Source organism: Globicephala melas, chromosome 15 (genome assembly GCF_963455315.2).
Source record: "Globicephala melas chromosome 15, mGloMel1.2, whole genome shotgun sequence".
Taxonomy (NCBI): domain Eukaryota; kingdom Metazoa; phylum Chordata; class Mammalia; order Artiodactyla; family Delphinidae; genus Globicephala; species Globicephala melas.
Genome location: NC_083328.1, coordinates 2,117,256 through 2,142,932, shown reverse-complemented (window position 1 = coordinate 2,142,932; position 25,677 = coordinate 2,117,256). Strand labels below are relative to the sequence as shown.

The following is a 25,677-nucleotide window of genomic DNA, read 5'->3' as shown; positions in this document are numbered from 1 at the left end:
GTATATATGTGCCACATCTTCTTTATCCATTCATCTGTTGATGGGCACTTCGGTTGCTTCCATGTCCTGGCTATTGTAAATAGAGCTGCAATGAACATTTTGGTACATGACTCTTCTTGAATTATGGTTTTCTCAGGGTATATGCCCAGTAGTGGGATTGCTGGGTCATATGGTAGTTTTTAGTTTTTTAAGTTTTTTTAGTTTTTTAAGGAACGTCCATACTGTTCTCCATAGTGGCTGTATCAATTTACATTCCCACCAACAGTGCATGAGGGTTCCCTTTTCTCCACACCCTCTCCAGCATTTATTGTTTCTAGATTTTTTGAGGATGGCCATTCTGACTGGTGTGACATGATATCTCATTGTAGTTTTGATTTGCATTTCTCTAATGATTAATGATGTTGAGCATTCTTTCATGTGTCTGTTGGCAGTCTGTATATCTTCTTTGGAGAAATGTCTATTTAGGTCTTCTGCCCATTTTTTGATTGGGTTGTTTGTTTTTTTAATATTGAGCTGCATGAGCTGCTTGTAAATTTTGGAGATTAATCCTTTGTCACTTGCTTCATTTGCAAATATTTTCTCCCATTCTGAGGGTTGTCTTTTCGTCTTGTTTATGGTTTCCTTTGCTGTGCAAAAGCTTTGCAGTTTCATTAGGTCCCATTTGTTTATTTTTGTTTTTACTTCCATTTCTCTAGGAGGTGGATCAAAAAGGATCTTGCTGTGATTTATGTCATAGAGTGTTCTGCCTATGTTTTCCTCCAAGAGTTTGATGGTGTCTGGCCTTATATTTAGGTCTTTAATCCATTTTGAGTTTATTTTTGTGTATGGTGTTAGGGAGTGTTCTCATTTCCTTCTGTCACATGTAGCTGTCCAGTTTTCCCAGCACCACTTACTGAAGAGGCTGTCTTTTCTCTTGTATATTCTTGCCTCTTTTATCAAAGATAAGGTGACCATATGTGCGTGGGTTTATCTCTGGGCTTTCTATCCTGTTCCATTGACCTATATTTCTGTACCATACTGTCTTGATTACTGTAGCTTGGTAGTATAGTCTGAAGTCAGGGAGCCTGATTACTCCAGCTCCATTTTTCTTTCTCAAGATTGCTTTGGCTATTCGGGATCTTTTGTGTTTCCATATAAATTGTGAAAGTTTTTGTTCTAGTTCTGTGAAAAATGCCATTGGTAGTTTGATAGGGGTTGCATTGAATCTGTAGATTGCTTTGGGTAGTAGAGTTATTTTCACCATGTTGATTCTTCCAATCCAAGAACATGGTATATCTCTCCATCTATTTGTATCATCTTTAATTTCTTTCACCAGTGTCTTGTAATTTTCTGCATACAGGTCTTTTGTCTCCTTAGGTAGGTTTATTCCTAGATATTTTATTCTTTTTGTTGCAATGGTAAATGGGAGTGTTTTCTTAATTTCACTTTCAGATTTTTCATCATTAGTGTATAGGAATGCAAGAGATTTCTGTGCATTAATTTTGTATCCTGCAACGTTTCCAAATTCATTGATTAGCTCTAGTAGTTTTCTGGTAGCATCTTTAGGATTCTCTATATATAGTATCATGTCATCTGCAAACAGTGACAGCTTTACTTCTTTTCCAATTTGGATTCCTTTTTTTTCTTTTTCTTCTCTGATTGCTGTGGCTAAAACTTCCAAAACTATGTTGAATAATAGTGGTGAGAGTGGACAACCTTGTCTTGTTCCTGATCTTAGCGGAAACGGTTTCAGTTTTTCACCATTGAGGACAATGTTGGCTGTGGGTTTGTCCCATGTGGCCTTTATTATGTTGAGGAAAGTTCCCTCTATGCCTACTTTCTGGAGGGTTTTTATCATAAATGGGTGTTGAATTTTGTCGGAAGCTTTCTCTGCATCTATTGAGACGATCATATGGTTTTTCTCCTTCAATCTGTTAATATATTGTATCACGTTGATTGATTTGCGTATATTGAAGAATCCTTGCATTCCTGGGATAAACCCCACTTGATCGTGGTGTATGATCCTTTTAATGTGCTGTTGGATTCTGTTTGCTAGTATTTTGTTGAGGATTTTTGCATCTATGTTCAGCAGTGATATTGGCCTGTAGTTTTGTTTTTTTGTGACATCTTTGTCTGGTTTTGGTGTAATGGTGATGGTGGCCTCATAGATTGAGTTTGGCAGTGTTCCTCCCTCTGCTATATTTTGGAAGAGTTTGAGAAGGATAGGTGTTAGCTCTTCTCTAAATGTTTGATAGAATTGGCCTGTAAAGCCATCTGGTCCTGGGCTTTTGTTTGTTGGAAGATTTTTTTTTTTTTTTTTTGCTTGTCAAATAACCCTTTATTATTTTTCTTTGCAGTTCTTAACTAGCTGGACATTCCACTGCACCACTGTTGATGTCATCTATGATGTCGTGAGGGTGGCGGCCATCAACATTGCAGCCCATAGACTGGGCGGTCCCCAGGATCTCTTTAATGGTTCCAGAGAGTTCTCTAGCTAAAGATCGATGCCACATCTGTCGGGCAATGCTGACAATCTCATCAAAAGTGATGTTTCCACTGTGCTTAATGTTTTTCTGCTTCTTTCTGTCTCTTGGCGGTTCCTTGAGGGCTTTGATGATCAGGGCAGAGGCAGAAGGTACCACCTCAATCTGGGCCTGTCGGTTCTGAATGGTCAGTTTCACTGTAATCCTCAGACCCTTCCAATCACCAGTTGCCTTGGCGATGTCATCACCAACTTTTTTTGGAGACGGACCCAGGGGGCCGATCTTGGGGGCCAGGGCAGACGTGGCACCGACTTCCCCACCGGTGCACCTCAGGTACACGACTTTGATTTCGTTGGGGTCGAACTTAGGCGGCATGGTGGAGGCGGCTGGTGTCGGATGAACCCGGATTCGGGACGACCGAAGAGAGTTGCACCTTAGCCTCCTCCGAGCCGAAAACCGAAAGACCGGAAGATGGGGCACTTGCGCGGGTTAGTCTGTTGGAAGATTTTTAATCACAGTTTCAATTTCAGTGCTTGTGATTGGTCTGTTTATATTTTCTATTTCTTCCTGGTTCAGTCTCGGAAAGTTGTGCATTTCTAAGAATTTGTCCATTTCTTCCAGGTTGTCCGTTTTATTGGCATATAGCTGCTTGTAGTAATCTCTCATGATCCTTTGTATTTCTGCAGTGTCAGTTGTTACTTCTCCTTTTTCATTTCTAATTCTATTGATTTGAGTCTTCTCCTCTAGCATTCATTTTGTGTCCTTTTCTTTTGTTTGTTTTTTAACCCTGAGCAACTGTTATCATTCTGATTAAGAAAACAAGAAGGGAAAGCCAGGTTCAGAAGAGAACAGCAAGGGTGGTCCCCATCAACTGCTGTCCCGTTTAGTCTTAGCTGTCCTGATTCCCAACCTGCTGGGTTGCAGGAAGAGAGTTCCTCTTGCAGTGACTTCTGATTTCAGCTGTGTCCCAGTAAGAGAAATCACAGGGCCTCCGCGCTCCTGTGGAAAGGCAAAACTGATTGGTTAAAAAAAAAAAAAAGGATTTGTTTTAAATTAAGGCATAGCACACACACACAGTATCCGTCCCAAATCTGAAGTGCACGATGGGGGAGGTTTCACACCCACCCACGTAGCCGATCATCCAGCTCGAGACACGGGTCCTTTCCGGGCCTCGAGGGGGGAGGGGTCTCATGCTCCTTCCCGGTTGCTAAGCCCCCCACCCCTTTTGCCTGTCCTTGAATGTCACATAAATGGCATCACAGGGAGCGCGCTCTTGTGTCTCCAGCTTGATTCATCCATGTGTGTCGCAGTCACTGGGGTTTGTTCCTTGCCGTATAGCGTTGCACTGTGAGCGTTTACCGCAGTTTGTGTATCCCTCCTACCGCCGATGAACGTGCACGTGTGTGCAGTTTGGGACTATTGTGAGAGCTGCTGTGAACACTCAGAGAAGCCTTGGTGGCGATGACCCACTTTTTTTTAATCTGAGGGCAAACAGAAACCTTGTGCCAACATTACTGGAGGTTTAGCCAATGGTTATTTCAGTGGAAGAATGCTGATACGAAGTAAAACTGCCTTTTATTGACATTAGTGCTCCGTTCCCTGCCTCTGAGTAAGGATTCGGTCATTCACTGAACTTTTCTAAGAAGAAATGGCCTTTTTAAAAAGGGATTCGAGTGTAGCCGGTTCGGGGGATGTGGGGGAGTGTGCGGTTGAATAATAATGATACCTTGCACTTCTCTCCGAGTCTCCTGGCTTCAGTTCTCAGATGCTTTTCAAAATCAACTTGTGAAGCTCCGTGGTGCCTGGGGAGCTGAGGCCACAGGCATGGCCGGTTTGCGGGTGGGAGGCAGAGACGCGTGGCGATTTCCAGTTCCTTTGGGAGTTCTCCAGCCTCAAAAATCGTGTCTCCTGGACTCTTAGAGGAGGTTCTTTCACGGGGCCCTGGAGACGCAGGCGTTCTGAGTTCGGGGAGGTTTTAGGCTGTAAAGGAAAGTGGCCCTAGGAAGGAGAGGGTGGTTTCCTATAACTGCTCCGAGCAGGGGAGACCACCCGACTACAGCAGAGCAGAGAGGGCTGTCGCCAAGGAATGGGTGAGTCTCCTGCCCCCTCAGTTTTGTACAGAAATTCTGTGTAATGCTGTATCTTTCTTAACTGATTAAAAAATATGCTTTTGAAACGCAGCCATTTATGTTGGACTACCTGGGCCCAAGAGGCTCCCCTGCCCTAAACTGACGACCATCCTTCGTCCTTCCACCCACCAGCCGCCCCCGGCCTCTCCGGGCGCCTGGCCTCCTCCTCCACCCGCCTGGTCCTGCCTCCATGCAGGCACCAGAACCACCTTGTCCATGCAGAGATGCTTCTGTAGCGGTTGTCTCCTTCTTCTCCAGTATCATCAACTTTTTTCCTTCTCTCCAAGGATCATTCCGACCAGAGTACAAATATGCTGCAGTTCCCCCCATCTTTAAAGAAAAAACCCAAACCTGCCTTGATTCCATATTCCCTTGTAGCTGTCACTGCCTTGCTGTGTACCCCTCTTCTGTTCGTCTGTCAGAGCTGCTGTAACAGAGTACTGCAGACCGGGGAGCGGTGGGGGGTAAGGGGGGTTAAGCAATTGAAGTTTATTCTCCCAGTTCTGGAGGCTGGAAGTACGAGATCAAGGTGTGGGCAGGGCTGGTGTCCCCTGAGGCTTCCCTCCGTGGCTTGCAGGTGGCCGCCTTCTAGCTGTGTCCTCACGTGGTCAGCCCGCTGTCTGCATGCACCCCTGGTGTCTCTCTGTGTGTCCAACCTCCTCTTCTTACCAGGACACCAGCCCCCCTGGATTAGGGCTCACCCTAATGGTCTCACATTAACTCAGTCACTCCTTAAAGGCTTTGTCTCCAACTACAGGTAGTGGGGCTAGGGCTTCAGCATGTGAATTTGGGGGGATGCAACTCAGCCGTCACACCTTTACAGATGGTCTCTTTGAAAGTGTTGTCTACACTGTCCCCATTTCCTGTCCCCGCATTCTGTCCGGGACCCACTTCAGTCAGACTTCTGGCCCCCGAGTCCCCAAGTCCAGGTCCACTCTTAGCCCTCGGGGGCATTAGCTCAGTCTACCTACCTCTCCTCCTCGGAATGTGGCGTGGGTTCCCTCTCTTGGTTTCTCCCACCTTCCCGGCCACTCCTTCCTAGTCTCTCTTTTCTGATTCTTCTGTGTCCCCTGACCTCTGAGGTCAAAGGGCCTCGGCCTCTTCTCCCTCTGCACTCCTTCCTGGATGGCCTCATCTAGTCTCACAGCCTCAAAGCCGTCTCTGTACTCTTGACTCCCAAGTTCATACCTCCTGCCAGGCCTCCCCTCCTGAACTGTGCACTTCAGTAGCCAGTGGTCTTGACTGCCTAGACATGGAGTTGATCCAAAACCAAACTCCTGATTTTCCCATCCCTAAGTCCTCGCTTCCATCCTGCCAGGTGCTCAGGCTTTGAAACCTTGGGGTGGTCTGTGATTCCTCTCTTAGAAATAGGAATGTGTCCACTTGCTCAGCACAGAAAACCCAAGTGCTCTGGCTCGGTCACGAAGGATGTCACTCCCATGACTCGTTAGTGCATCGTTCAGGGGACTTGTACCCCTAACAGATGGGGCACAGCATGACGTGCTGGAGAGAACCTGGGGCTCGGAAGGCAGGGGTGAGATTCGGGTTCTGGGTCACTAACCCATTGGGCCGTCTTGGCCAAGTCCTTTCTCTGCTCTGGGCTCAGTTTCCTCGTAGGTGAAGTGAGGCAGGAGCCGGGGCCGGGGATGGCAAATGGGTTTCACCTTGAGGGCCAGCTCCGCGGAAGAGAGTTCTGTGATCGATTGCCCACGTCTGCTGTGGGTGTGAAACTGACAATTGGAGCCCGGGTGCCCCCCATTAGTCACCCTTGCCCTGGCGCCTCACCACCAAGAACCCTTCAAGCTTTAAAAATCTGTGATCGCGCCCCGACCTTGAGCAAATCACTTCACTGTCCCAAGATTTTGTTTCTTCGCAAGCGAGGTGGAGATAAATCCCTGCCTTCCTACCACGCAGAATTGCTCTGAGGAGCGTGCGAGATAGTGGGTGAAAAATGCTTGGAAAATAGCAGGACGGTATATAAGTGCAAGGTTTCGTTGTTACTAACTGACCTCCCTGGTCATGATTTGTGTTAGTCATGCCTTCCTCTGAGCCGTCTTCTAGGGCTGGGCAAGAAGCCGTTGCTTTCGTTTTTGCCCCTGCCCCCACCTCGGGCAAGAGCGTGCCATTTGGATTTGCTGGTGACGATGAGAAAGGGGATTAGCATGAATGTGGGGTGTGCAGGTGGAAGATCTCAGCATCTTTCACAGCCCCCGGGGCAGGTGAAACCGGGACGCCTTCTCCAGAGCCTTTCAGCTACTCAGCACCATCTTACCCTCCCACCGTCACCCCGCCACCTTGTGACACTTCTGCACAACAGGTGGGGAAAAAATCTTCCCAAAGTAAATTTTTGTCTCCCTCAGGGATTCATCTGTATTATCCAAATGTCGGGAATTAAATTAATTCTCCGGTTGGGCAGTTGGGAGCGGTGGGTCTCCCCTGAGCGCTGCTGAGCGCAGCTCTGGCTAATTTCTGGAGCCGGCACCTGCCCTGCAGCCTGTGGGAATCCAGGGGAGATACCCAGCTAGAGCTATTTTTGTTACCTGATGAAAAAAGCATCCCTTCCCTCAATCTACAATTCTCCCCTCTTTCACCTTGAATGTTGTTAATGCCCCGTCTTTTCTGCCAAAATCCCAAAGAGAGTCTGTTTGCAGCTTCCTGTGTGCATGAACTTTTCCCAGAGACCCAGGGGAGCTATCTGTCCTTACATTACTTGGCGTAAGCAAAGCTTTGGGGCATTTCTTATCGCCAGTGGTGTATTCTGAGTTGGTTTCTTTGCTCAGGCTCTTATTTATTGGCGAGTGCGTCTCATTTCCTTCTTCCCTCCTGCAGCCTTTGTCGTGAACAGTGTTCGGCGCGGTGTGAAATGAGAAGCATTAAGAACTCTTCTAAGGCATAAAGGTTTGATTTTGTTTTCCTTTTTTCGTTTTTAAGTGTTAGAAGAATAAAGGACTTGAGTTTCCTGTAGGACTGGAAACAGTGAATCAGATTTTTGTTTTGCTTAAAACCTGAAAATCTCAGGCAGCAGTTGAGAGTCTCTGGACAGAGCTGAGTGCTGTGTTTGGGGGTTTAGGGTGATGTCCCTTCCCCATGGGCCATTCTACGGGAGAGGCTGTGGCCACCCACGGAGACTGATTTGAGAGGGACCAGAAAGGCTACCTGAGTCACAGAGCTGCCCGAGACAGAGTGGGCACTGACACTTCCTGCCCTGCCTTTTCTGCTCCGTGAGGCGTTTCAGTGATTCAGTGCCTGGTGTTATCCACAGACTGATGGGTGCAATGAGTGTGAGCTCTCCCTCTCCCAGCAGGCGACCTTGGACAAGTCTCTGAAGTCATTGGTGAAATGGGGATAAGACAGCACCCTTCCCACAGGAAGTTAGATGAGATACCACCTCCCAAGTGCCACGAGGCAGGCAGGACATCCAGGGAGGCACGGCTGGGGCAGGTGCGTGCTCGTGATACAGGCGTGCCGTGCTCGTTAGCAGGATGCCCTGGAGAAAGTTCAGAAGGGCCCCTGACAAACCTGTAATCTAGCATGAGCCATTTGCTTACATCCCTTGCCTGATCCCTGTTCGTTAACATCCATTACTACCATTATCCTTTGATTCATCCCTTAACGAGTACCCAGTGCCTGCCACTCCCGGGCACTCCGCTAGGTGCCAGGGATAAAAAGATGTAAGGGCGGGGTCCTCACCCCAATAAGCCTGTACTCAGATGAGGAGACAGTCAGTTGCAAGATAAAGGAGGCATGCATTGAAGACGGGTGTGAGAGAGAGGGGCGCCCGGGTCTGCCCAGGGAGACAGAGACCCCCAGGCCCGATAGAAGCTGAAATGAGACTCGGAAAATAACGAGGCTTTTGCCAGGCAGAGACGTGGGAAGGGCCCTCTAAGTAGAGAAACCGCACGTGCCCAGCCATGGAGGTGTGATGAGCGTCAGTGTTGGCAAAAAGACGGGAAGATGTGGGGACGGGGGAGGAGGGACCCCCGAGAGCCCCCGGATGCCTTGCCGAGGGGGCAGGTGCTGTCCTGTGGGCGACTGGCGCGACTGAGCCGTGACTGTGCGCCAGGATGGATGTGCAGGTTTGAAAGGTCACACACAGCGGTGCGGAGAACAGATGGGAGACTGGGGGCAAGGGGCACGGAGGGCCCCCTCTGATGGGACGTGGGCCAGGATGGGCCGTGTCTTCAAGTAAACTTCGTATGGACGCATAACATTCATGCAGGAGGCGTGCACACAGCCTACGTGTGCAGCACGACGGATTTTCGCAAAGTGAACACACGGTGTCCCCAGCACCCAGACCATGAAACAGAATGGGACCAGCCGAAAAATAATATTTTAATGAAAAACAAGAATGGCTTTTCATAGCGTAGCAATTTTTAGTATAAGTCTGTCCCAAATACTGCACGGGACATTCACATTCTTCAGAATGCTTGGTTATTCAAGATGCAAATCTGACCGAGCGCCCTGTATGTTATCTGATTACCCTGGATGCATCCACATTGTTGCGGGTGGCAGTAGTTCCTTCCTGTTTTTATTGCCAGCGAGAGCCTGTTTTATGACTGTTGCACATGTTATCGAGACTCCCGCTGATGGATAACTGAGTTGTTTCCAGTTTGAGGACATTATGAACGAGGCTGCTCTGAGCACTCTTGCACTTACCTTTTGGAGACACGGGCTTGTATTTCCACCCAAGAGTGGACCTGCTGGATCTTAGAGGATGTTTATATTCGGCTCTAATAAATACCACCAAATAGTCTTCCAAGAACGTTGTTGCAAATGACACCCCATCCGCAGTGGAAGAGCGTTCCAGTTGCTCCACAGCTTTCCTCACACGGCACTGTCTGTCTCTTCATTTAGCCATTCCAGTGGGTGTGCGGTCCAAACAAAGCACTGTGCAGTTTTAATTTGCGTTTCACTTGTGGCTGAGCCGACTGCCTTTTCATGTATTGATCGGCCATTTTGGCCGTCCTCCTCTGTGAAGTGTCTGCTAGAGTTCTGCCCACTTTTCTGTCGTCATGTCTTTTTCTTATTCAATTGGAGTAGTTCTTCATATATGAGGAGTCCTTTGTCAGATAAATGTATTGCAGATATCTTCCTTCAGTTTAGAGCTTGCCCTTTTGCTCTCTTATTAGAGTCTGCTGATGAACAGAAGTTTTTAATTTTAATGTAGTCCAGCTCGTGTGGGTTTTTCCATCATGGTTCACTCTTTTTTGAGTCCTGTTTGAGAAAGATATGCCTTATTAGTTTATCCAGTTTCATTACTTTTTTTTTTTTTTTTTTTTCAGTACGCGGGCCTCTCATTGCTGTGGCCTCTCCCGTTGCGGAGCACAGGCTCCGGACGCGCAGGCTCAGCGGCCATGGCCCACGGGCCCAGCGGCTCCACGGCACGTGGGATCTTCCCGGACCGGGGCACAAACCCGTGTCCTCTGCATCGGCAGGCGGACTCTCAACCACTGTGCCACCAGGGAAGACCCCATTACATTTTTTAATGTGGCTCCTTAAAAATTAAAATTATATGTGTGGTTCAAGAAAACAAAAAAGAAAGGAAGATATGCCTACCCCAAAGTGTGTGTTTCCTCCTAAAAGATTAATTGTTTCATCTTTCACATTTAGATCTATAATCCATCTAGAATGGATTTTTCCTTTAATAAAGGATAACGTACGTACAATAAAACACACCCATTTTAAGTACACAGTCCAGTGAATAAGAGTATATACACATGTAATCACAACCACAGGCAAGATGTAAAAGATGTCCATCACCCCATAAAGTTGCTTTATGTCCTTCTGCTTCTCAGAGTGTGGTCCATGGACCAGCAGCATCGGCCTAACCTGAGAGCTGGTTAGAAATGCAGACTCTCGGGCCCCACCCCAGGCCGGCTGAATTAGAATCTGCATTTTAACAAAATTCCTAGGTACTTTGTATGCACTTGAAAGTTTAGAGACAATCTGAGTTCCTTTGAAGAAAGGTGACAAGCAAAAAAATGCTTTTTCTATTGTTATTAATGACATCGCCTGAAGCAAGGCAAGGTAAATGATAGATTATTGAGTTTGGGGAAGAAATGAAAGAGAAGAGAAAGACAAAGTTGGAAAGAAATTTTGAAGTCATTACAGGAGCACCCTCTATTCCCTGGACCACTTCCTCTCCTGGAGACCTGGCCCCGCTGATGTCCTGCAAAGCTGAAGGACAAGATTTGCTGTTGGGGAGGCTTGGGCTCCTGGAGCAGTGCTTCCTGGTCTGTGCCCTGGACCAGCATGGAGAAAGCCATCCTAATGACCAAGTCCAGAAGGACCATAATTTTGGGTTTGTTGTTTTTTTTTTTTTACTTTTCTTTTTTTTTTAAGTTTAATTTTTATCTTCATGTAATATATGTACTGCTTTAAAATATCAAATACTTCCACATGGTTTATAATAAAAGATAGCCGTTCTCCAGCCCACCCCTCCCTCACTCCTCTGACATTTTAATCACCTACTTTTTGGATGACCCCTTATCCCTCACACCCGGAGTCCGGTTTTCCAGTGAGTAAACGTTCCTTCTGCCAGAGCTGGGGAGAGAATCTGGGGCGTTAACTGCCTCCTTTTACATATCTTCAGCCGATCCTCCTGGTGTTAATCCCACCCTGGTTGTCCACCTTCTGTGGTCCAAGGTACCTCTATTTTCTGGGCTTTTCTGGGATTCTGCACAGAGCAGATTGGCTTTTGTTCCTTCCAGCTCTTCTACTATTAAGCGCTTAGGTTTTCTCCTTCTCTACTCACATTAGACATTTTTACATTATAAATTAAATTTCTTTTTTAAAAAATCAAACAAAAGAATATATACATATATTATAAAGAATACTAACAAAAAGGCTTCATATTTCAGTCTGTGGAAATTATTTTTGTGAGTGGTTTGAAATCCAGTTAAATGTGTTAATAAATTAAATTTATTTCCGTAAGGGCTATCCCAGCCCCATCCCTTCCCCTCTGACCTGCGGTGGCGAGTTCCTCATGCATTATATCCCTGGCTCTAAGTCTGAGCTCACAATTCTGTTCCTTAGATCTCTTTGTCTTTTGCCAAAAAAAAATACCAGGCTGTCTTTTTCCCCCTTTGTTTTCTGCCTTCTCGGGTTTCAAATGAGCATTTCATGTTCCCATTTTACCTCTCCCAGCATATCAATTGTACTTCTTGTTAAGTTGTTGTTAGTAGTTGCCCTGTAGTTAAGAAAATACATTTTTAACTAATCCACGTCCCCCTTGAAATGACACTGGTTGGTTTCACATGTAGAGCAGGCGCCTCATAACCCAGTGTTCCCAGTTCCTCCCTCCCGACCCTCTGAGATTGTTGTCCATCATTTCACTCAGCATCCACTATCAGTTACGTGATACGTTGTTACTGTGATTACTTTAAAAAACAGTAATCTTGGGCTTCCTTGGTGGCGCAGTGGTTGAGGGTCCGCCTGCCGATGCAGTGGACACGGGTTCGTGCCCCGGTCCGGGAAGACCCCACGTGCCGCGGAGCGGCTGGGCCCGTGAGCCATGGCCGCTGAGCCTGCGCGTCCGGAGCCTGTGCTCCGCAACGGGAGAGGCCACGACAGTGAGACGCCTGCGTACCGCAAAAAAGAAACCAGTCATCTTGTAGATCCATTAAGAATAAGGAAATCCCTGGCAGTCCAGCGGTTAGGACTCGATGCTTTCACTGCCGTGGCCAGGGTTCCATCCCTGGTCAGGGAACTAAGAGCCCGCAAGCCAATGGGCGGGGCCAAAAAAAGAAAAGATCTTTTTTGACTTTTATTTATTCCTGCGCCAATGCCCTTCCTTTCTTTATGTTTTTTTTTTTCTTTTTTTATGTTGTTTTTCTTCTGCCCGAAGATCCTCTTTTAACATGTCTTGCAGGGCAAGCCTATTGGCCATAAATTTCTTCCATTTTTGTTTATCTGAGAAAGTCTTCATTTCTCCTTCACGTTTGAGGACGATTTCGCTGGAAATTGACTTCTGAGCTGGTAGCCTTTTCTCTCTTAATACTTGCAGTATTTCACTCCACTCCCTTCTTGCTTGCGTTGTTTCTGATAAGGGGTCCACTGTGATCCTTATCCTTAACTTTCCATAGGAAAGGTGTTTTTCCCCTCTCTGGCTTCTTTCAGGATTTTCTGTTCATCTTTGCATTTCTGCAATTTGGATCTAATGTGCCCAGGTGTGTTTTTCTTGTTATTTACCCTGCTTGGTAGTCTCTGAACTTCCTGCATCTGTGTGGTTTGGTTACAGATCCGGTATTAATTCAACTATTAGTAGTGTTCTTGGCCATTAGTAATTCAGCTGTTTGTTTTGCTTTCTCTCTTTTGCTTCTCCCTCTGCTCATCACATTATACTACACTTTTGACATCATCCAATAACTCTTGCTTATTCTGCCCTGTTTTCTTTTCATTCTGTTTTCTCTTTACATTTCAGTTTGCAAGTTGTATTGACCTATAGTCAAGCTCGCTGACTTTTTTCCTTGGCCACATCCAGTCTACCGACGAGCCTGTCAAAGACACTTTATTTCTGACACTGTGTTTTTGATTCTCCCTAAGAGCTTCCTTCTCTCTGCTTACGTTCCCCTTCTGCATGGTGTCCAGTTTTTCCATTAGCGCCCTCAGCCTATTAATCATAGTTATTTTAAATTCTCTGTCTAGAGTAATTCCAGTATTTGTGTCATATCTGAGTCTGGTTCTGATCATCGCTTTGTTACTTCAAAATGTATTTTTTCTTGGCTGTCACTTGAAAATGTTATTTTCTCTTGCCTTTTGGCATACCTTGTGCTTTCTTACTGAGAGACATACATGCTGTGTTGGGTAAGAGGAACTGAGGCAAAGAGGGCGTTAGGGCTTTAAGTGTGAGGGTATCTGTTAATCAGGCCAGGCTTTGGGCTCCGTTCGGTATTTTTTGCAGCTGTAGGTGCCAGAAGCTTCAGCTCCTCGAGTACCCCTGCTTGTGTCTCCCTTCTTGACCCTGGGCTTCCCTCTGTTCTCCTCCTTAAAGAGAGTCTGGTTTTTTCAGCTCTTGTGGCTGTAACCACCGTGATACTGGAGCCCCGTTGCTGTGGGGGGGAGGGGAATGGTCTATAATCTACAACGAAATTTCAGTCCTTTCGTGGGCTGTGTTTCGGGGCTGAGGCGTTCACAAGGGGTTCTCCTGTGACGTAGTTTTCCCCTCTGCCCCCCACTCCCCCCCCCAGGCACAGCATTCCCAGTCTGTCTCCTCGAAGCCTGGTCCTGTTGACTATGGTCTCTCCTCCCACTCTGGTGAGACAGGAAGGCTGGAAGGGTCCGGAGAATGGAGGAACTTCTTCACCTGGGTGGGATAAGGCTTCTGAATTGCATCTGGCCAAGTCCTCTCCCCTGGAGAAAAGGCCTTTGTTCTGACTCTGGGTCTACTTCACAGTGGTTCGTCTTCCCCTCCCTCTGCCAGAGACACCAGGGGGTCTTTCTGGGATCCTCGCCATGAAAACCTGGAGGGGTTCCTGGGGGTAAACCCAAAAGCGTGTGGTGGCCCCCTAAGCCTATGTCCCCTCCAGCTTTTCACTTTCACGCTGGTCCTCACTCAGCCTCCAGCAATTCATCAAAATCACCATTTAAGTGTTCCTTCCCGTTTATGGCTCCAGCAACTTCTTCTCCCTATAAGTAGATCTCATTTGCTGTATCCCTCTAGATGGCCCCATCTCTCGGGCTTTCAGGGTGCCATTTGTCCTGTGACCTTAGTTCTCTGATGGGTCCAAGAAAATGGTTGGTTTTCAGTTTGTCCAGCTTTTTCTTGTAAGGATGGCAATGATAACTTTCAAGCTCTTTACATGTTGTAGCTGAAACCAGAGGTCAATACCAAGCTGTCTTCATTACTGTAAGATATTAGTTAGGGTCAGCTACACTGCGTAACAAATAGACCCCCCAAGTATCAAGGTCTTAAAGAGCAAGAGGTATATATATTTTTTCTTATGTAAAATCAGGGTGGCTTTCGGGTCAGCAGGATAGCTCTCCTCCATGCAGTGCTTCAGGCACCCAGGCTCTTTCCATCACGTGCCCCACCATGCCTAGGCTACAGTGTTGTCTGCATTCGGACAGCAGAAAGAATAGGGCAGAAAGGTGCACATATGGGAGGTTTAGTATGGACCTGGCCCAGAAGCAAAGCACAGTACTTTTGTTCACATTGCATTGAGAAGAACTCAGTCCATGCACCCAGAGGAAAAGAGAATGGAATTTCAGGAACAGCTACCGTCCTCGCCACTTACTGCTTTACATTAGCTCTACCAGTCTACTGACCATGTTCTTTGTCAGATGTGTCTCGACTCTTTTGGTCCTTTGCGTCTCCTTATGTACTTGAGATCCAGCTTCTCGTGTTCTATTAAACACTCTGTTGGGATTTCGATTGTATTAAATTTGTAGATCAGTTTAGGGGGGACTGGCATCTTTATGATAATAAGTTTTTTCATCTGCAAACTTGGTTTGTCTTCCCATTTTTAAAGATCCTCTATAATGTCTTCCAGTAAAGCTTTAAAATTTTCTCTATAAAGGTCTTGCTTAGTTTTTGTGCAACTTATTCCTAATATCTTTTGGTTTTTACTGCTATTATAAAGAATATGAAACTTTAAAACTTTTAAAAGTTTAAAACTTTGCATTTATGTTGTTACTAATGTAGAGAAACACAGTTGATCTTTTTTATATTTAACCTTGGATTCATAACTATACTAAACCCTTGAACATTCTGATAACTAATCACTAGACTTTTTTTCATTTTTCTATGTGGATAATATCATTTGTGAATTATGCCAGTTTTTTCTTTTTTACCATTTCTTAGATCCTTTGTTTCTTTTTCTTCTCTTCGTTTCTTTTTTTTACTGTGCTGGTTGGCATCCCCAGTAAAGCATCGAATAATAGTGGTAATTGTGAGCATCTGTGCTTTGGCCTCAATCTTGAAGGAAAAGCTTTCAAAGCTTCACCTTTAACTATTGTGTTTGCTAGAGGATTTTTGTGGATATATTTAATTAGGTAATAACGTTTATTTCCTTTCCATTCGTAGTTCACCAATATATTTTGAAGTCCGATTGAGGGTTTGCTCCACCCAAAGGTGGCGTGGGTTTGTTCTGCTGATGACTGGGTGTAGTATGAAGGGATCACTGTTTGTTTAATGGGACCACTTTATTGAACTATAACATACATACCAAAAAATACAAATCATTAGCGAACAGCTTTTGTGACCAAGAAACAGGAAATGATCAGAACTACAGAATTCCCTCCTACCCTTTCCAGTTACTTCTTCCCCTCAAAGGTCACCACTGTCCTGGGCATAGTTTTGCCAGTTTTCGTGTAAGTAGAATCATCCCATCTGTGCTCTTTCTTCGTACCTGGCCTCTTTCACTTAGCGTGTGTCTGTGAGGTTCATCCAGGGTGATGCGCGAGCGGCAGGGTTCATTTTGCTTTGTTGTATCGTATTCCATTTTGGTGATCTCTTCTATGGCTGGTGAGCACGTGAGTGGTTCCCACTTGTGGGGTGATGACGGTGCCTCTACAGACTTCTTGTGCACGTGTTGTGGGAACATACCATGACTTCCTTTCAGATTCCTAAGTAGGAATGGAACTAAGGGTGGTGGGCATCCACAGGGTACTTCTGCTTTAATACTCACAGTTTTCCAAAATGGTCATACTAACTTATATTTTCTCCAGCAGCACAAGAGTATGGGGTGATGTAGTTTTTTGGGTTTTTTGGGGGGTTTTTGCAGTACGCAGGCCTCTCACTGTTGTGGCCTCTCCCGTTGCAGAGCACAGGCTCTGGACGCACAGGCTAAGCGGCCATGGCTCACGGGCCCAGCCACTCCGCGGCACGTGGGATCTTCCCGGACCGGGGCACAAACCCGTGTCCCCTGCATCGGCAGGCGGACTCTCAACCACTGCACCACCAGGGAAGCCCAGGGTGATTTAAATTAAATCCTCAGCTTGGTGCTTTTTGGCCCATGAAGTCGAGTGAACTAAGGTCCTCAAGCCACATGAAAGCGGTGGAGAGGAGACGTTCCCCTCCACTCAGCTAAGGCTGAGACAGATGGGTTTCCTCGCTGTCTCCCCGTCTGTGGGTTGTGTAACTCATCGCTTCTCTAGGAATGCAGCCCTTGAGGGGCCCCGTGCTGTAGGCCAGGGTCTCTGGTCTGACTCCCCATTGCAGTCTGGCCCCGACTGGTTCACCTAGGCTTGGGAGAGGCCTTCGGGGCAGCCTGAGCACCTGTTCCGTCCCTAACTTCTCTGGACTTCTGCAGCCAATTCACTTTCGGCCCCTGAGGACTTCTCTTAGTGTCTTGCCAGGTCAGTTATGCACTTTAATAGATATTTTAAAGTATTTTATCTGGCATTTTAGATACATTATGGTGGAAGTGCTTTTAGACCACATAATCTTCCCCAAAATAGTGGTCCCTTTCTGCTTTCCATTTTCCAAAATTTTGCTGACATCTCTCATGTGCTGCGGTCTTCTCCATTCTCTATGACCTTGTGAACATACACACCCACACCCACACCCACCTTCCTTTACTGTTGAACTGGTGCATTTTCAGGAGAGAGCAGAGAGGAATGTGTATGCATTTAACTGGAAATTCAGCTAAAAGCATTTTTCTTTTTTTTTGGCCGTGCCGCATAACATGCAAGACCTTAGTTCCCCAGCCAGGGATGGAACCCGCTCCCCCTGCAGTGGAAGCGTGGAGTCTTACCCGCTGGACACCAGGGAAGTCCTAAAAGCATTTTAAGTAATGTTTTTCTCTGTATTTACTGATAACTCTTCTCTGATGCTCCTTTCTCTTCTCAAAAGTGTGGTCATTAGACCAGCAGCTCTGATGTCTCTTGGATTCTCGTTGGAAATCCAGGCTCCTAGAACCCACCCCAGACTTTCTGAATCATTTCAAGAGCCCCAGGTGAGGGACTTCCCTGGCGGTCCAGTGGTTAAGACCCCGTGCTTCCAGTGCAGGGGGCGCATGTTCGATCCCTGGTCGGGGAACTAAGGTCCTGCATGCTGCGTGGCACGGTCAAAAAGAAAAAAATGAAAGAAAGAAAACAATAACTGGGAAGGCAAATTAAAAAGAAACTATTATATATAGAATGGATAAACAACAAGGTCCTACTGTATAGTAGAGGGAACTATATTCAATTTCCTGGGATAAACCATAATGGAAAAGAATATGAAAAAGAATGTATATATGTATAACTGAAGCACTTTGCTGTACAGTAGAAATTAACACAACATTGCACGTCAACTATACTTCAATAAAATAAATCTTTAGAAAAAGAGCCCCAGGTGATTCCTCCGTGCAGTGAACTTTGAGAGGCACTTGTTGGCGCCGAGGGTCTCACCTGGGCCCCTCTCCCCTCCTGCACCTCCTCCCATCCTGGCTCCCTGCCCCTCTCCACCTTGGGTCCCTGAGAAAGCCGGGAGCTTAGGTGCAGACGTTCTCCACCTGGAAGTTAGGAGCAGCTTCCCGAGCTGACCCCGCCTGGGCAACACCAGGGCTGATCACATCCTTATTTGGGGCTGGCTCTGAACTCAGTACTGTAACACCTTCACAGGAGATACCAAGGTATACCCAGGAGAGGCAGAGATGGTGAGAAACAGCCCTTGACCTTAAGACATTCTCAGCGTGGATCTGGGAGAACATTCTGGAGAATGAGAGACAGCCCCGGAGGGCAAAGAGTAGCTTCCTGCACATTTAACGTAAATTACACGCTGTTACACTAGCCCTTTATTGGTTTGGAGTCAGACGCCTGGACTTGTCCTAAAAGCCCCAGAACTGTGTTTTCCTGGGATCTGGGATTCAGTTGAAGCTCCCAGTGTTTTGCTGGCCAAACTCAGGCCTCAGGTGATAATGTCATCCCACTGGACTCCATCCCTTGATCCAGGAGCCGCAGGGGGACCCAGGACGGCTGGGAAGAAACACGAGGCAAGGTGCCGTCAAACTCCATTCGCTCATGATCTTTCTCCCCAGACGCTCTGGCCTTGCCCTCGGTGGCCTTGTTTGATCTCAAAGGTGGAGGGGCCCACCTTTCCAGAGGTCTCAGGTGATGTGAGTTGGGTCACCCCGGCCCCTCAGGTAAAACAAGACTCTGGCCGCCTGACATTCCATATCCTTCTAACGCCATCCTAGTTTTACCTGTTTCTAAGAACCAGGCCTTAACGTGCCCTAACGTTACTAAGCGGAAGACGGGCACTCTCAGAGTTCCGTTCTCCAGGACCATTGCTTTCTCATCTGCCAGGTGGATGAGTCACCTCAGGTTCCACCGAGATTCTGGGAGTTTTGACTAATGGTGCTATGAGAGTGGTTTGAGACTCCTGCCGGTGAGTCAGTGCCTAATGTTGGTATTTTAAGTAAGAGAGTCTCGATGCCCTTAATTACTTCCCTGGGCGGGCTCTAGAATCAGAGTGTGGAACCTGCTGCCCACGCAGAGTCCCCTGACTCAGCCAGGTGAGGAGGCAGCTGGCCTGGGAGCCACTCCATGCCGAAGGCCCCTGAGCGGGGGGAGTGCTATGGGCTGAATTGTGTCCCCTCCCCAAATTCATTTTAAAGTTCTGACGGTGAGCGCCTCTGACTGTAGGTGGAGATGGGTCTTTACAGAGGTGATTAATGTAAAATGAGGTCACTAGGGTGGGTCCTAATCCAATAGGACTGGTGTCCTTATAAAAAGAGGAGGTCAGGACACAGACACCCTCCCTGGGCGCCGGAAATCATGGTGCAATGTTAAGTACCGCAGCTGGCCGCAGTGCAGCTCCTGGGCTCAGCGGAGACCTTTCTCACATATCTACAGCCCTCGGGTCCCCAGAGCAGAGCAGGAGGGTTGGCTGCAGGAGAAGCATTTAAGATTCGTGCCATCCCCTCATCCCCGGTATTATGGAGCACCTCGATGGGCATCGTGCTGAGCTAATGTTTTAAATTGGCTCGCCCGACCCTCTGTGGGAGCTTCTGGGAGTTCATTTTAAAGTCAGAGAGAGAAGAAGCGGGAGCTGCCTAATTCCCTGGTTCAGTCGCACGTGAAATCTAGTTTGGTATCGTCCCCGGGTGACACGTCTCTTTCATGACACTTGGAAGCAGATGACAGCTCTGGGTGCCCTGCCTCTCTGCACGGAGGGATCAGGACAAAAGAGTGACCTCGTTACGAGGCCCACCGCCCTCGCTCCAGGCCTGTCTGCCTCTTATTGCAGACTTCCCATTATCCACTCAGAGGCAAAGGGGCACTGGTGACACATGCCCGAGGCCACCCCTGCTAGAGGGCCCTCAAACCACCAGTCAGGTCAGCTTTCTAGACTCAGTGGATGCACTCAGCCCAGCTAGTCACCCAGACGCAGGCCCCACCTGCTCCCACCTGCTCCCACCTGCAGCTGCACCCCAGGGTGCTCCCTGCCCGTACCACCCGCTCTGCCATCAGCCGGTGCAGAGCCCACCTGCCGTGTGTCTCACTTAAGCCCCGTGAAACCTGTTCTGGCCCTTCCTCAGCACTGCTGCCTACCTCCTCTGAATTTCCATTGCATTTTGTGATTCGAAAAGAAAGCACGGTGGGAACGTAAAATGGTGCAGGCGCTGTGAAAAAGTCCGGCAGTTGGTTAAACACAGAATTACGATGTGACCCAGCAATTCCACTCCTAGGTAGGTACCCAGAAGAAACAAAAACAGGTTTTCAAACAAATCCTGCACACGGATGTTCATAGCAACACTGTTCACAAAATAGTGGAGAAGCCAAAAGGTGGAAATAACCTGAATACACGTTAGCAGATCAATGGATAAGCAAAGTGTGGTAAAGCTGTTATTCAGCCATGAAAAAGGGATGTTGCAGTGACACAAGCTACAATGAGGAGAAACCGTTACACTCAGTGAGAGAAGCCAGACACAAAAGGCCCCTTCCTGTAGGATCCCACTTCGTGAAATGTGTGGAATTGACAACTCCAAAGAGACAGAAAGCAGGTTAGAGGCTGGCAAGGGCTGGGGGGAGGACCTGACTGCCGAGTGGGCTTGGGGTCTCCTTTAGGGGTGATGGAGCGTTTGGAATTAGGTAAAGATAATGGTTGCACAGCATTGTGAATTTATGAAATGCCACTAAATTGTACCCTGAAAGTGGTTAATTTTACGTTGTGTGAATTTCACCTCCATAAGGAGGAAGACACCGTGGATTCTTAGAGCTGGAAGGAACCTTGATCCAGTCCAACCTTGTAGGGGACGCAGGAAGACACTGTAGGGGGTCCCCGACAGCCTCCCTACCTAGTGACCCGTGACGTATGAGAGGTGACACCGAATGAGGAGAAGGGGCCCAGGCAGGGGACAAGCATTCAGGTGTGGGAAGGTGGCCCTCTCCTCGTTCCCTCCTTCCCTCCCCTGTTCAGCAGCCGTGTGGAGCATTATGGGAAGGTGGCCCTCTCCTCGTTCCCTCCTTCCCTCCCCTGTTCAGCAGCCGTGTGGAGCATTATCCGTTCTTATCTTAGCCTTTGGTTTCCCAGCAGCGGCAGGCGGAGAAGCAGCACGACTCAGTGGCTGTGTTTGTTCAGCTTTGGGGCTGGACAGGTTCGGTTTAAATCCGGCCTCTGCCAATACGAGCTCTGTGACAGCGGGCAAGTTCCCAACTTCTCTTAGCCCTGGTTCCTCTTCTGTGAAATGGGGGTGTCATCGGGATCTATCAGATACATTTAAGTAAGACGTCGGCTCTGTGGGGCTCAGGGCCACGCCTGGCACAAAGCACCCGAGCACAAGGTTAGTCGTCGTTGGTATCTGTGATCCCAAGTCCCTCCACTGTCCTTGTTTGGGTTTTCCTATTAATCCCCAACTCCATCTTCTCCTGGGTAGTCAGGGTGACCTTATAACTTACTGTCCAAACCAGGACACTTTTCGTCTTAATCAACAGATAGAGGATTGACTCGCTTTAGTGTGTAGTTCTATGAATTGGGGCCCATATATGGATTCAAGCGACCACACCACCACAATTCAGATTCAGAACAGCTCCATCACCCCAGATAACTCCCTGAAGCTGCTCCTTGGTAATCCACCCTTCCCTCATCACAACCCTGGCAACCACTGACGGGTTCTGACACTATAGTTTTCTCTTTTTGAAGAATCTTGTATAAATGGGATCATTCGGTGTGTAGCCTTCGGAGACTAGCTTCATTCATTCAGCGTAATGCCTTTGAGATTCATCCGTGCTACCGTGTGTATCAATAGTTTGTTCCTTTGTATTGCTGAGTAGTGTCCATGGTGTGGATGTACCATGTTTGTTCACTCTTTGGCGGATACTGGGGTAGCTTCCTTTTTGGTAATTATAGAGAGCTATTATAAGCATCCGTGGACAGGACTTTGTGGGAACATACGTCTTCACCTTTCTAGGGTGAATGTCTAAGAGTGGGATTGCTAAACAGTTTTCCAGAGTGGCTGGTATGTGCCAGTTTTCAGTCCCATTAGCAACGTGTGAGGGTTCGATTTGCTTCACGTCTTCACAGGTACTTGGTACTGTCAGTGATTTTTCTTTTAAGGATGCAAAGAGGGGTGTCGTAGTATCAATATCTCATCATGGTTTTAACTTGCAGTTCCCTAATGGCTAACAGTGTTGATGTCTTATCATGTGTTTATTTGTCATTCATATATCCTTTTCGACAAAATGTCTAAGTCTTTTGACCGTATTAAAACTGGGTTGTTTTCTCAGTGGTAACTTCTGAGAGTTCCTTCTGTGTTCTGGATCAAATCCTTTGTCTGAAAGGTGATATGCAAAACTTTTCTCCCAATCTGTAGCTTGTATTTTCACTCTTTTAATAGTGTCTTTTGCAGAGCAAACTTTTTAATTTTCAAGAAGTCCAATTTGTCAATTTTTCCTTCCATGTACTTTGCTTTCGGCGTCTTGTCTAAGAATTCCTTGTCTAACCCATTGTCACAAATATTTTTTGTTTTCTTCTAAAAGTTGTATAGTTGGATGTTTTATAGTTAAACATGTGATCCGTTTTGAGTTAATTTTTATATAAGGGGTAAGGTATCTGTTGAAGTTAATTGTTTTGCACAGGGCTGTCAGTTATTCCATCACCATTTATTGAAAAGACTGTCTTTCCTCTATTGAGTAGCTTTTGAACTTTTGTCAAAAATCATTTGGCCATATTTCTGTGGGTTTAATTTCTGAACTCTCTTCTGTTCCTTTGATCTATGTGTCTGTACTTTCACCAATACTCTGTTGATGACTATAACTTTATAGTAGCTTCAAAATGAGGTTTTCAAAACCTTTTTGATTATTCTAGTTTCTTTGCCTTTCCATGTAAGTTTTTAAAATCAGCTTGTCTTTATCTACAAAAAGTCCTGCTGTGATTTTTATTGAAATTGGGTTAAATCTGTAGATCAGTTTGGCAAGACTTTACATCTTGACCATGTCAAGTTTTTAAATCCATGAACATGGTATATCTCCCCCTTTATTAAGGCCTTCTTTGATTTCTTTCATCAGTGTTTGTTCAGTAAATAGATCCTGTTCCTGTTTTGGGAGATTTTTACCGAAGTTTTTTATTTGGGGTTTTGATTTTTTGTTGTTGTTATTTGGGGTTTTTTGTTTTTTGTGGGGTTTTTTTGGAGCTCCTTTAAATCAAACTTAAGACTAAGAAGAGGCACTATTAATAATTACACCAGGGCAATAGGCATAAACCAGTGTCGTCCTGGGCAAATCAGGAATTATTCTGATAGAGCATGATGCTCAGACTGGACACAGAACTCCAGATGTTTTCTGATCTCCCAACACACAGTGAGGCTTTTATCTCTTAGGACCTGGGCACTCTACTCCCACTATTATGAAGTAGCCAAGATTGCATTGTTGTTTGGGTTTGTTTTATATTTTATTTTTACTTCTAAAAACGCATACATGAAAATATTCTTTTAAAGTTTTCAAGGAATGTAGACAAAGCCCTTAGGTTTTCCTTTACCAGCATATCATCGGTGCTGGTACGCAGCCTGAGGAGGGCTGTCATTCTGGCGTGGCACCTTCCAGACCTCTCTCTAGGCATGTGTATGTAGCTACAGAAATACATGTTTTAGTTTTGTGGGTTTTGTTTTCCGAAGTAGCGTCATACAATACTTATTGTTCTGCAGCTTGTTTTCTTCACTTAAAAATACGTCTTGGGTTTCCCCGGCGGTGCAGTGGTTGAGAGTCCGCCTGCCGATGCAGGGGACACGGGTTCGTGCCCCGGTCTGGGAAGATCCCACGTGCCGCGGAGCGGCTGGGCCCGTGAGCCATGGCCACTGAGCCCGCGCGTCCGGAGCCTGTGCTCCGCAACGGGAGAGGCCACAACAGTGAGAGGCCCGCATAGCGCAAAAAAAAAAAAAAAAAATACGCCTTATAGGGGGCTTCCCTGGTGGCGCAGTGGTTGAGAATCTGCCTGCCAATGCAGGGGACGTGGGTTCGAGCCCTGGTCTGGGAGGATCCCACATGCCGCGGAGCAACTGGGCCCGTGAGCCACAACTACTGAGCCTGTGCATCTGGAGCCTGTGCTCCGCAACAAGAGAGACCATGATAGTGAGAGGCCCACGCACCGCAATGAAGAGTGGCCCCCCACTCGCCGCAACTAGGGAAAGCCCTCGCACAGAAGCGAAGACCCAACACAGCCACAAATTAATTAATTAATTTAAAAAAAAATACGTCTTACAGATCTTTCCATGCTAGTGTAAGTGTCACCTCATTCTTATTGACACCTGCAAGGTCTTCTGCAGCATAAAAGCATTATGTTTAATGTAATCAGCCCTCTGTTGATGGGCATTTAGGGATTTTTCCAGTCTTTGCTCTTCCTCGTCTGCACATGCCTCCTGTGCAGAGAGGTGAATGTTTCTCTAGCTTAGGTGCCAACACGGAATCGCCAGGTATAGGGTACATGCATTGTGTGTCTTAATGGATGTTGCCAAATTGCCCACAAAAATTGGCCGGACCAACTTATATTCTCACCAAGACAGTGTGAGAGTATTTTTTCCTCACACGCTTGCCAAAACTTTATTTTACCAAAATTGAACGTTTTTGCTGCCCAGATTGCTGCAGTGTGCTAAAGGTAATCACAGCTAATGCCTATAGACCGTTGATTATGTTCCAGGCTAAAGGTAATCATAGCTAAAGGTAATCACAGCTAATGCCTATAGATTGTTGATTATGTCCCAGGCACTGCCCCGAGAGCTTTACTTGTATGTATTGACTCATTTAATCCCATGACCATCTTTTGAGGTGGGGTCCTTTATTGTTCCTGTTTTATAGCTGACAAAACTCAGGTGCAGAATGAAATCTTACTGTTTGAAATTTTTCCTCGATTATTACTGAGGCAAAGTATTGCTGCTTCGTGTTTATTGATCACATAAAACTCTGTAACTTGCTGGTTCATTTTCCTAATCTCCTTTTCTACCATATTCCTTGTCTTTTTCTTATTGTCATTCTGCACATTAATCTTTATTTCACATATTACAGATATTTTCCTAGAACACAGCTTACACTTTAACTTTGTTGCACCATTTTCCATCACACAGAAGTTTTAAATTATGATGTGCTCACATTCATCCATCTTTTCCCAAATGACATTAGCATATTATGCCTTGTTTAGGAAGGCCTTTCTTATCCCAAGGTTATAAGCATATTTTAAATTTTGCTTCCTGTAAAACTTTTGGAATTCATTATTTAATTTTTAAGTCATTAATCTATCTGCAAATTACTCCTGCAAAGGGTCAAAGTAGGAATTTAATTTTCTCTAAATTGTTAGCAGATTATCCCAGCAGTTATGGAATACTCCTTTTACCTCTGTGTTGATTTGAAACGTTACCCTAATCATGCGGTAAATTTGTACACAGGTGAGTTGCTTACCAGGCTTTTGTTCATCGATCTAATTATCTGTTTCTGTACCACTATAGCCTGTTGTTTCTCAGTATGTTTTAATATCTGGAGAGATACAAGTTAATGTATTTAGCCATCTTACTGAACTCTTATATTCTAGCAGTTTATGATCTCCTTATTGTGCCTTTAAAAATAACTTTTAATTTATGTTTTTAATGTTTCTTTGGTGTATAGATTGGAGATGGTATTCTTCTGGAATTTTTTTAAAAATTTATATTTTCATCAACAAATATACCACATGTTAT

At 46.2% G+C, this 25,677-nt stretch overlaps 2 protein-coding genes across 2 annotated transcripts in view; one reads left to right on the top strand and one right to left on the bottom strand.

Annotated features, from left to right (window-relative positions):
• Positions 1-25,677, top strand: part of CARD11 (caspase recruitment domain family member 11) — a 109,868-nt gene that overhangs the window by 6,300 nt on the left and 77,891 nt on the right. The window lies entirely within an intron of this gene.
• On the bottom strand, positions 2,299-2,934 carry LOC115847089 (large ribosomal subunit protein uL11-like). Its single transcript, XM_060284900.2, has one exon. It carries the CDS (start codon positions 2,835-2,837, stop codon positions 2,340-2,342), a length of 498 nt encoding a protein of 165 aa, XP_060140883.1. The 5' UTR covers positions 2,838-2,934; the 3' UTR covers positions 2,299-2,339.